We start from the raw sequence: 13,042 nt of genomic DNA, 5'->3' as shown, positions 1-13,042 counted from the left end.
GTCAGGTTGGTCACCTGTAAGGTTCGGTTTCTCTCATCCAATGACCATCGGTGAAGTAGGGACTCATTGTCCTTAAACCACCGATAGGAGAGGTTTGACCCTGTGACATTACAGGTCATCATCAGTAGCGTATTGTTAAAACTGATGCGTATGGCTGAGGGAGGAGCTAAAGAGAAAAAAACATAGGAATATTTAATCTTGTCATATACTCAAGTGAAGTATTTATACACATACATTTGATCCAAATCTAGTGTTCTCACGCAGCTGCGTATCTCAATATTTAAGATTGCTTGCACTTTGCATTGAAAAAGGCCGTTCTGCCTATCATAATTTCTCCGCCATTACTGACAATTTCTTTAAACCGTTTGGCACGTCAACTCGAGTTGTGACAAACTAAATATAGGCCAAATATAAAGATCTGCTCAGCCATTTTCATTCAAACATTGTATGAAATGTAGCATTTTTTATAGCAAAAGTTTTGCAACAATAAAAAATAAATAAAAACATGTTTACAACGAGAGGCCACTAGAAAATGTGGTAGTAACATAAAGCAGTGCAAATGTCAATTTTGATTCAAATCCATTTTTTGCCTTCCCATGTTAATGGGAAAATGACTGCTTATACATGGAACCGAATGGACTGTAAGTGTAAAATCTACTGGAAGCTAATTATGTTTCTTTGACAACAAATGCCACCATAGCTAGCCTGCACAACTCAGAGGTGGGTGCCATCTAGTTCCCTCCCAGGTTACAATCATTGGTTCCAACAATAGCCAACCAACTAACTCATAAGATAGTTAATGTAAGCAAAAATGACAGTGACTGTTATACATTTTTGTCTTCATGGGTTCTCACCATAAGACTATGGGAATAATAATATACCACTCTGGGAAGAGGCAGCCACCAGTGACAGAAAGGCAAAACTCGGTGAGTCACTCCCCTAGAACTCCCCTGACAGTAACAATATGCAAACTGAGTGTCGGGCAGGACACTCCATTTTAGAAAACGCTTTTTCCAGACCAAAACAGCATTTGGAAATGAAATCTGTGGGGCAGTTGTTTTAGTTTTTTTCCTCATCCACTCTATGTCTTCCATGGCCTACCAGCCCGTTTCCGATTGCTGAGCTCACGATTCAAGATTCAAGATTCAAAGTGTTTATTATCATATGCACAGTAGAAAACATGTTTCCCTGTACAATGAAATTCTTGCTTTGCTGTCCGCAGAATGCCAACCAATGTAAAATGTACAATACTAAAAAATATACAATATATACTAAACAAAATGTACAAGATAACAAAATTTAAGGCAGCATGTGATAATAAAAAAGCAACAATAATAATAATAAAACAGTGAAATGTAAGCAGTGCAATTATGCATGTGCAAACTGAAAATTTAGTTCAGTTATATGAGGTAGTCCATGATTATAATCTCCTATGCGTTGTTTAGGAGCCTGATGGCAGTGATTTTTTTCTCTTTTTAATTATGTTCCAAACTGTTGATTTTGGCATGCCTAAGGTTTTGGCTATGTTTCGGGTTAGGGTTATATTTTTTTCATCCTAAAAATTCCTAGACTTCCTAGACTTTCATTGACACCTCTTTGGTCACCTGTCAAGCAAATTGTCCCATTACATTTTGTTTGCAGGGCTCCCGTGTAAAAGAGACTGAGACTCCCTGTCAAAAATAAAGTAAAAAATAAAAGAAATTAACGTACCCGGCCCAAGCCATTTATTTTCAAAGTATGTTACATTTAATTCAGCTAGTGTCATCCTTATTTAGCTTTTTCTGACCCGCGGAAACAACTTTGTTCCACGACCATCACATGTAAAATCCTCAAAAATTGCTGTGAAAAAAGAAGCACCGCTCTGTCAACAGTTCTTGGTGCTTATAATCAGATACAAAATCTGACTTTCGTATCTAACTTTGTTAGAGAAATACCCCACTGAACTATTCATAACATGAAGGATCATAGGCCTACTGTATTGTTTTGGTCAAATGTATTTTATAACATAGGAAGGGACTCTGGGCAGAGAGTGGGTGGTCACCCTATAATCTAGAGGTAGGGAAATAAGTTAATAAGCAAGGTAAAATGTTGTACTTACAAATTACTGACAGTAATATACTAAATGATGTCCTTGATGTATTCCAAAATATAACTGTTTCTTCAAAGACACCTTCATGCTCTGGCTTGACTGAATCCAGAACAAGGGTTTGATTGTGAGACTGGAAGTGTGCAGTGCCCTTGCATGCTGGGAGGTATGTTGTATTGGAAGGCATTTTATGTTCAAGACATAATTTTGTTGAATTTCCGAAGTTGTGTTTCCATTCCACTGATCTGATTTGATCCAAAGGTATACTGGGTCCTGATAGCTCAATGGGTTTGTGTAATGCGGCCAAAACCCTTCCTGAGATTCCTGTTGCCGTGTCTGGAGGAGATACGTGTACACATGTAAGAGGCCATCATAACTTACATGCCCACAGAAATGCATAAAAGTTCAAACAAAAATGATTATCTCATAGTACTTATCTTAGTACATATGATTGTGGTAAATAGATTCCTTCTGATTTGAATACAGAACATAATATCCAGTATGGAAATCATTTATAATTCTTCTGGATATTTAGAACCTTTGTATAGATCTATGCATTTTTAAACATTGGCTCCTATAATCCAAAAAGATGTGTGGTTGCTGCAACCTAGGTAGGAGCAACAGACACTAATGTAGCTCTAGGGACATTGGAGTTATTCTACTAGCAGTTTTTCCAAGACATAAAACATAAGTGGTTGATAATTGATAAACAAAATCAGAGGCTTGTCCAGTTTATTATTTATTTTTGTTAATCTAGTCAAAGCCCACTTTAGTTTCTCAGCTGAGCAGAGGCCCACAGGCAAGCAAATCTAAAGGGCTACTATTGGAAGCACAGTATGCATGCCAAGCTGCCCAATAGGCTACAGATGCTGCACTCCTCATGCAATTGACTTACCTGAAATTGTTGAGGTGCACAGGGGTAAAAGGAGAAGCGTCAGTTGAAGGTGGCATCTAGCGATGCAGCATTTCAAAATCAGCCGGTTCAACATCATGCCATCACTGACTGTACTCATCAACATCCTGTGCCCCAGCCCCAACGGAGGCCCCAACCAGAGATTGAATGTGTGAAGAGTTGAATGTTCTTTGGTTTTAAAGTAAACAGGAAGAGATCAGACTTACTTTTAAGGCTAATGTAATGACAGAGTCATGGGTTAACTGTTATGAACAGCAGAATTAGAAAATAATTGCTTATAATTCACAGCGTCTTTTGAGGGCTGTGAAACACATCACATCTCGCTATGCATTTGAATTATAACACTCTGCTTTGTATGGAAAATTAATCAAGATATGCTTACCACGAAGACCTGTTTACCTTTATTCTCGGGGTGAGAAAAAACAGGTATTCAGAATGTTGCAGTCTTGTCCATTTTGAATACTGAAATAATTATGCTACATTTTCCAGTTTGTTTGAGCTACTATTATCTAAAAGCAACCTTAACATAATTTAATTTTTGTTTAATTATGTTCTCAATAACACAGTAATATTGAAGTGAATCATCATAGTACTCTACACTCTCATTTTTGTTCTTACATAATTCACACACAGACATTCTATTGTGTAAAAATGTGTATTGATTTAGCAATAGGAGGTACAATGTATACATTGTCAAACTAATTTCACAAAAGACTACTTTGAATTAAAGCCAAAGTAAGACAAAATCAAATACTTGTTTGATCCCTGTGTTATGCCAAGATATGTGTTTAACTTGAGGCATATTTAAAGGTGTACAACATTTCTAATGCATTTGGGATGGTTGAACATGGCATACACTGGCTTTGGAAAGTATTTAGACCCCTTCACTTTTTGTTGTGTTATAGACTCAATTTAAAATGGATTAAATGTTGGGTTTTTTTGCCATCAATCAACACACAATACCCCACAATGACAAAGCAAAAGCAAAGTTTTAGAAATGTTTGCAAATGTATTAAAATGTAAATGCAGAAATACCTAATTTACATAAGTATTCAGACCTTTTGCTATGACACTAGAAAATGCAAATGTGTGCTCAAATGCAAAAATGTCTTCAACAAGTCACTCAACAAGTTGAATTCAGTCCATCTGAGTGCAAGGATAATAGTTAATGTGATTTCGGAATTAATATCTTTTGTTATTATAGTCAATGGTTTGCATAGGAATCAATAACATACTGTGTGGATTAGGATGTCACTACCAAGTCAGCAAATTTCATAATTTTGTCTTGATCCTGACAAACTCCTCAGTCCCTGCCAGTAACAAACATACCCACAACACAATGCAGCTACCACTATTCTTCACACAAGGGATGGTACATAAACCTAATGCTCTGCAGTAAAACCAAATAAACACATTTCCAGCCACTTTCTTTGCTGTATCACTTGAATTCATTGTTGCAAACACAATTATTGATGTGAGATATATTATTTTCCATTAAGGGATTACTTCTGGCCACTTGGTTATAGACCAATTTTGGAGAGTGGCTGAGATGATGTTGTCCCATCGACCATGCTTTTTCCTCCTCTATGCCATTCAACATTATAGTCTCCCCAGGCCTCAGGGTCGCATTCCTGAGCAGTTTTGTTCCTCTCCATTTGCTCAGGTTGTATTGACAACCTAATCCACAGTGTGTAATTGATTCCTATGCAAATCAGAGACCCTATAAAAACAAATTAATTCCAAAATCACATTAACTATTATCCTTGCATTAAGATGGACTCAATTCAATTTATTGAGTGACTTGTTGACAACATGTTTGCATTTGAGCTAATTTTAAGTGTCATAGCAAAGGGCCTGAATACTTATGTAAATTAGGTATTTCTGTATTTCAATTTTAATAAATATACAGACATTTTAAAAAAAATGTGTTTTTGCTCATATTTCGCTTAAATACACACAGGATATTGTGTGTGGATTGACGCCAAAAAATCTTAATTTAGTCAATTTTAAATTGAGTCTATAACACAACAAAATGTGGAAAAAGTGAAAGGGTCTAAATACTTTCCAAAGCCACTGTAGTGCATTATTTTGAGGGTTACAGTTAGGGAGTGGTTTTGTTTTATCAACCAACAACAATATTCTTAATTGGAGCAGTTTGTGGATTTGTCAGTATTAACAAGGTTCCACCTCCAACATAGCATAACCATTAAGTTGCTGTCAATACCAGTATTGGTATCTTTGAAAAGCACAATATAAAATGTGTGTATAACTTAATATTTACATACTGTCAAAGTAAGTTATGCCTAAAATTAAAGGCACATCAAAATAAAACGTTCATGAACAATTTCCTTGCACATCATCACCAGCATAAGAATATACTCCCTAAAATAAACAGGGTAGAGCAGAAAATCAGTGTAAGAAGTATTGTTATTGTCCATTCAACATATTGTCTTGTGAAGATTCACCAACCTCAAGATGTCACAGGTGTCTGCTAAACAGAACACTTTGACACCTTTCCTTCCTTTGAAGTAATCACTGATCTCACATCACTGGAAAATGTAAACACAATCTTCCATGACACATATTTTCACAGATCCAGTCATGTCAGATCAGTGATTCTATCAAGGTAGCATCTTCCAACACTCAAGCATGGCAGAGTCTGACTTTGTCAAGAGAGTGACGGTGGCCCCTAAGGTCAAACAGTCTCTTAGATGCTGGGGCCTTGATGACTTCAGGTCATAAAAAAGCTGTCTTTAGTCGAATGTCAGCGTCTCCGGTTCTCCAGTAGCAGAGCGAGGAGCTGACGGAGTGTCAGACTTCTGGCCCTCCGCTAACGCTTTGAAGTGCTGTGATGAGGAGAGGAGAATGTTGAGACTACATTTTAGCAGAAGAAACGGCAGATTACTATGGCCATTGTTCTGGAAATGTTGCAAAAACTGTTTATGGACGACTCAACTCCAAACGCTTTTAAGCATTTGTCAGAGAGAAATGATAGAAAGATTATGTCATGCAACATAATCACAGCAGACCTTACAAGCTGATTAATCCAGATGGTCCCTGCTTATTCAGAAATTAAACAGAAAGTTGTTTGGCTTGTTGTCTGTGGTTAGTTAGTGGCATGATGTACCTGTGAGTTTTTGAACTCAGAGTAAAGTGTGAAGAGCACATGGAGTGAGTGAATCCGGCTCTTGTAGACAGGGATATCCAGGATACCTTGAGAGAGGGAAAATAATTAGACGGATGTTTCATTGTGTAGACACTTGGCTTGGGCGGGTATTAGTATTCTCAAATTGGTATACCTTCCCTACAAAATACCACTGTATACAGTAATACCTTTTAGCACACTTTCAACATGACTCGAACTTGTAGCAAATCTACGGCAAGTAATTTCTCTCTCTCTGGCCATCATTATTATTAGCCCAAAAGTCACATTTATGACCTCCTCCACCCCTTGACCTCAGACAAGAGTTATGGATTATACCTTCTGATCTTTGTGTGCAAGTTTAATTTTGACAATGTTTATTAAACAAATATTGGTGGGTATAATAAATAAATAATAAATACAGGTGGAGACGGTATTGACAGAAATACTAGTATACGCTTAAATACCATATTCATCCAGTAATACCTTACATCTGCTCAACCCTAGTAGACAGAGTAGCCTGGTCCCAGATTTGTATGTGCAGTATGATGACAATAGATAGAGAATTTGGCTTAAAGCACACACTAGATCTGGTAACAGGCTAGAGATGTAGTAAGAAAAAACTCAACACATATTACATGGTAAAACTCACCACATATTATGTCAATGTACTCTGCCAAATCACAGTTGATGTCAGCAGTTGGTAGGTTAATCTAGAGAGAGGTGAAGAGGTTGAGGGAGAGGAGTCTAGCATTATTTTTGACAAATGACAAATGAAGACAAATGAAGAGTGATCATAGGACAGAATAGTCAGACCCGGGAAGCAAACCCAGGTTAGGTATATGTGCAGGCTGAGATCAGATAATTTAACACTGAACAGGAAACAGCTTGCAGGAAGTGGTAAACAGGTCAAATTGCCACTGTTAATAATAAACAATAATAATTTTAACTCTAACTCCCACAGTAAATAAAGATAAAAGTTAAGGAAACTTAGAACCATTAACTTTGATAACAGCAAACCTAACCTTCCACTTTTCGGTTCATACATTTTTGGGACCCACCTTTCCAAGAAGCTCTTCAAACTCAAATGGCCACTCCTGCATCAGAGTGTCAATGTCTGGCATGGGCCTGGACAGAAACATATTGTAATACAGAAACAAATTCATATAATTTATTGAAATGATTAAGGTAATCCTAATTTGCCTAGGATTGTATTGATGGAATGAGGCTCTTCAGGGCAGTTACTGTAATTTACTAAATGTAATTTAAAACCATCATCTGTGAAATAAGATGGTTGTAACCATAGTTGTTTTAAATAAGTGGTGAAGCTACATTTGGGCTGACACACGTATTCCCGATCATGACCTTATCTTAATGTCAGTTAACTGTAACACTTGCCTGGTGTAGTGGACAGTGGCAGGCGGTTTGGAGCGGTGCAGCTCGCTGATGCTCTCAATCCAGTTCTCTATCGCTTTGGGATTCTTCTCAGGGTTTTCAATGCTTTTCACTTTCACCTCCTAAACAGTGCACAGACAAGGTTTATAGTTTAGTTTGTAAGTGTATGTGTGTGTGACAAAGCAGTGTCCTCAGTAATGTGCAGTTTGACGTTGCATGGACATTTAATGTGTTAGTGATATTTGTTATTGTTGTTCCTGAAGATGCCTTATATAATAAATAGTATTGTATTGCATTGCATTGAACTTACAGTGATGTTGTGCTGTTTGCTGTTCTCTGAAAGCCACAGTGATAGCACGGTGGGATCTGACTGCTTGGTGCAGGGCTCATCTAGAACCAAGAGCCCCAGGTTGTCTGGTTTGCCATCAGGCCGTGGGACCTAGATTTACAACAGAACATAAGCTAGTCATTGGCCCCATTCCAAATACCATTCAAATGCATACTTCCCTCCTTCCTTCCTCCCTTGAGGTTGCTACTCTTTTGCTTTCAGCAACCAACTCTTTTGCTTTCAACAATCAGATCAGCGATTCAAGGTTTGGGTGTTCTCTCTACACAGGTCAGCTGCTCTGTTTTTCAAGACATTGTGACTGGCTCCCATAACCTGTACACAGGGCTACAAGTTAAGTCTGTCCAAAAAGCACAAATTAACATTCAATCTATGACTTTGTGGTGAATTTGACTTCGAAGTGACAATATTAAGAACCGAATAAGCTTTGATGGACTGCCACTGTTTTATTATTAGTTGTAAGTGTCATGTGGAGTTCATTTGGGTGCTTTTTTGACAGATTGAACTTGTTGCCCCTTGTAGTGTATTTGCAGTAGCATTGTGGTTCATGAGGAAAATGCTATCCGGTGAAGGCGCTCCATGTCAATGACAGCACAGACAGGTTCCAAAATAGTACCCATTGATCGACAGCACTGCTGGTAAGTAGAATACATAGATATGGTTAAAAAAATTCTGAAACAACCCTTAAATTAATTAATTAATTAATTAATTAATTAAGTTGGTTTGTTATACTCACTTTAAGGAAGGCATCAATATCTCCCACTGCTGGGATGAAATCTGGTATAAAGGGTTTCAGCTTGTGGTCTAGTTCAATGGCCTGAGGAGTATACCTACAGGTGGGAAACATTAAATGGACATAACATTCCAAAACCATGGTTTGTCAGATGCTTTCAGGCCTCAATGTTCGTCTAATGTAAATATGAGTCCAAGCCCCAAATAATGGGATATGGACTCGTATGGATATTAAACATAAATGTTTTGAACAATATTGAAAAAATTTGACCAGGTAAGATTAATATACCTTTAAAACATTCAACACTTCATATTAAGATACATTAACAACACTGCATGAAGACACAATAAACTGAGGAACTTTAAACAATAGCTGAGGACAATAAACAATAAACAATAGCTGCTGTAAAAGGAGTTCACGATGCGACATTAAGCATAGACGGTTGTATGAAAAGCACAGCTCTGTAGACTTTTTTGACTCTTGTGGCTGCAGAGCAGGCCCCACTTACCGAGTGATATACTGAAAAAGCTCTTTGATCTCTGCTGTGACAGGAAGGTGGTCGTAGTCTGCTGGGTCGTATGCACTGCAGGAGACGCACAGTGAGGGGGTGAAAATCTGACCGCAACTTCAGCAAGCATTTGACATATGCATATACAGTGCCCTGTGTAAGTAATGGGACAGTGAAGTGAACATTTTTCTTCTTTTGGCTCTGGTTTGTATTTTAAATCAAACACATACTATGAGGTGAAGTAGAGATTCTCATCTTTTATTTGATAGTATTTGTGTACACATTGGTTTCACCATTCAGAAATTACAACAGTTTTTATGTATAATCACAGGGGTACCCAAAAGTAATAGGACAGATTTATCAAATGTCCAAATTAAGCACTCATGTTTAGTATTTGGTCGACAATCCTTTGCATGCAATAACTGCCTGAAGTCTGCAACCCATTGACCCCACCAGACACTGGGTATCTTCTCTGGTGATGCTCTGCCAGGCCTGTACTGCAACCATCTTCAGTTGTTTTTAATTATTTTTTGCTAAAATCTTATCATCAGGAAATGAAATGCATGTTCAATTGGATTTACATCTGAAGATTGCCTTGGCCAGTCAAGACCTTTCCGCTTTTTGGCCCCGAAAAACTCCCAAGTTGTATGTTTTGGGTCATTGTCTTCCTGTATGATGAAGCGCCATCCAATGAATTTGGAGGCATTTGCTTGCACTCGAGCAGACAAGATGCTTCTGTACTTCAGAATACATTCTGCTGCTGCCGTCAGCAGTTACAATCATCAATTAAGACAAGTTAGCAAGTTCTAGTGGCAGCTATACATGCCCAAACCTAACACCACCTGCACCATGTTTCACAGATGAGATGGTATGCTGTAAATCTTGGGTAGATCCTTTTTTCTCCAAACTTTCCTCTTGCAATCACTTGCATGATAATATTCACCTTCCAGACCTCTGCAGGCTTTTAGCTACTTTTTAGCAAACTGTAACTTGACCATCCTTTTTGAGCATAACTAGTGGTTTGCACCTTGCAGTGAAACGTCTGCAGTTTGGCTGGTGACGTATTGTGCGGATGGTAGTCTCCGACACATGCCTACCTCCTGGAGAGTGTTCCTGATCTGTGGTACAGTTGTTTTGGGGTTTTTCTTAATTATGGTGAGCATTCTTCGGTCATCCACTCTGGGAGTCTTCCTCGACCTACCAGGCCGTTTGCAATTGCTGATGATTCTTTTTTTTTTTTTTTTTAAACAGTTTGGCAAGCTTACAGTTTTAGCTATGTTTCTGATAGTTCAGCCAAATAACTGCTTCCTTGACTTTCATTGACACCACCTAGCAAACTCCAAAGGCAAATGCAAAGCCTAGAATCAATACTAGACATTGACAGCTCTTTTATGCCTGCACAAATGTTATACACGGAACAAACGGAACACACCTGGCTTACCAGAAACACCTGTCAAGCCAATTGTCCCATTACTTTTGGGTACCCTAAAATAGGGGGACTGTGCATAAAAAGTGTTGTAATTTCTGAATGGTGCAACCAATATGTACACAAATACGATCACACAAACTACTATAAACTACACTACTTTAACCTCATAGTAATTGTTTGATTTAAAATCCAACTTTTGGAGTGTAGAGCCAAAAGAAGAAAAAATGCTTCACTGTGCCATTACTTATGCAGGGCACTGTATGTGTTACATTTAAAGGTAAACTCAATATAATTAGCAATATGACATCATCCTACACAACAGAGACAAATACATATCTTAAGAAGAGTATTTGCAATGCAATTTTATTTGTTATTTAAAGTATATGACAAATGCATTTAACCAAGGTCTAACAGCGACATCCTGCTTACAGATATCAACAACAACAGAATCTAAATATCTTTAAAATTGCCACTATTGGCTCTTCCAAAATGGATGTGCCTAAAGGGTGGACATAAAGTAGTCTTGGCATATTTTAATGCTGTTGTTGTCGTCTGTAAGCAGGAAGTCATCCTTTTGTATCTGATGATGTAATATTGCTGAATCTATCATTATGGAATTATCTTCTTTCAAAGATGAATGATGAATTCAGTGATGCTGTTGGGGAGAATGGACCTTAGTGAAGCATGTCTGGCTGCTAAACGAAACTGATGTGAATCTTAATTCAGATGATCAGTGCTCCTGACAACCGCTCTTCCCTCCAACTGCCTCAATTCTTAAACTGACCTGCAAATACAGTCAGGTTCTTCCATTGTCTTCTCCCTATTGAAATGTTGTCAACTGTCACTTGCTGCCTGCTTACAGAATGTACAGTTGACACTGTATATGTATATGAGTATATGGCCTTCTTAAAGACCTCAACAAAGATACTTTTGAATACTGCAGCCTGAGGCCCTTCAAATGACTGAGAACACTCATAATGTATTATTTCTATTCAATTGTATTGAAGCAGTGTACCCTATTATTAGTCAGTGCTTATTGTGCACTGAGCACTGTAAGCTTAGTATGTGCAATGAACACTGTGCTTTGACTATGCTCACCCTTCAGGGGCCAATCCTGGCTCCCCTTCCTCTTCATCAGACTCAGTCTCATCAGAATCATCTTCATCCTCCTCCTCCTCCTCTTCTTCTTCTTCTTCATCATCATTTCCACTCAAGCCAGGTTGGCCGTTTAGTTGCTCCTTCTTTTTGGGCTGGAACACAATAGATAGCCCCTTTCTTACATATCAGACTGTAAGATTTATACTGCAAGGTAATCAGGCCAACCATTTGCAACTAGTTTTCACCACACCCAGTAATTAACATACAGATTGGTGTGACATGGAGATGTAAATGCTTTGTATACTGCTTCAGACTTGATAGCTCAAAGGGGTAAAACACTAAAAGAGCTGATGGAAAACTTGATCAGCTTCTTGTTTCAGACCACACGACTGGGCCCAGAGCATGGACTTCCTCTGCTGCCTGATACACAAGTAAAGGACTCCTTAAAGTTTAACCCAGAAGTTGTTACTGTCCTTTATTTTCTTATAATACTCTCAAATGCATTTGGATAACCCTTGGTCTTTACCTTGTATTGTTCAATTTATGGCATGTCAGTTAATACAAATGTCATTGCGTGGGTATCTGCATAACCTAAATTAAGTGACATTGGTCCAACAGAATGTTTAAAAATCACCTTTCCATCGTCTTCAAATTCATCACTGCTGTTGTTCGCCATATCATGAATCTGTCTGCTTTTCTTCCTTGATACTAGTATTAAGGGGGAGAAAAGTGAGATGTCATCAAATCATTCGAAACCTTGATCTCAGCAACATTGTGTGAATGGCATTGAAGTGATGGGGGCTAATTAGCTAATATAATAGAGACCTGTTTGTCGCGGTGTTGGGGTATAAACACTGGCGATTTCCTCTGAATCGTTCACCTCTAAACTTTCATCGTAGGGCTGGTTAGTAATGAACTTGGTCTGTTGATGAGATAGAAGTTGTCAACTTTAGTCGTAACAGCAAATAATTGGGCTCGATAGCAAGCTAACTGTCAGAGAGGGATAAGTAAATGCATAACAGTTAGTCACAGTCAGACAGTACTAATCGAGTAGACATAGCCAGCTCCTGAAACGGGTAAAAAAAAAAAGCGAGCTAGCCAGCTAACGAAAAAGATATGACACACAGGCGATTGCATTTTCTATAAGAACGGAAGTGGTAACTATTACTACTCTAACTAGATTGCTAATTTTGCAAATTCGCTCACCTTTTGTTTCTCTGCTCTCTCCATGAAAGCTAAACAGTTTACTCGTCACCAAGGGAAACCAAATCTCGCGATTTGTGGGCCACAATTAGTATTTCGATTCCGGATATTTCCAGGGGTGCGTTCAATTATTCAATTTAAAAGTCTGCTCCGAATTCAGAGTGCTCTGGTTTAAGCGTCATAAGAAAC

General features: G+C 38.2%; 1 protein-coding gene across 1 annotated transcript; it reads right to left on the bottom strand.

The window, feature by feature from the left end:
• Positions 1-3,472: 3,472 nt before the first annotated feature.
• On the bottom strand, positions 3,473-12,909 carry ift46 (intraflagellar transport 46 homolog (Chlamydomonas)). Its single transcript, XM_083697517.1, has 12 exons — positions 12,857-12,909; positions 12,476-12,572; positions 12,285-12,358; positions 11,651-11,802; positions 9,124-9,198; positions 8,619-8,712; positions 7,847-7,975; positions 7,540-7,658; positions 7,203-7,269; positions 6,794-6,854; positions 6,127-6,212; positions 3,473-5,845 (listed from the first exon to the last, which is right to left on the bottom strand). Exons 1-12 carry the CDS (start codon positions 12,878-12,880, stop codon positions 5,753-5,755), a joined length of 1,071 nt encoding a protein of 356 aa, XP_083553643.1. The 5' UTR covers positions 12,881-12,909; the 3' UTR covers positions 3,473-5,752.
• Between the last annotated feature and the right edge of the window lie 133 nt (positions 12,910-13,042).

The sequence above is a fragment of the Argentina silus genome (assembly GCF_951799395.1).
Source record: "Argentina silus genome assembly, chromosome: 2".
Lineage (NCBI taxonomy): Eukaryota > Metazoa > Chordata > Actinopteri > Argentiniformes > Argentinidae > Argentina > Argentina silus.
This window is presented reverse-complemented; position numbering and strand designations above follow the sequence as displayed.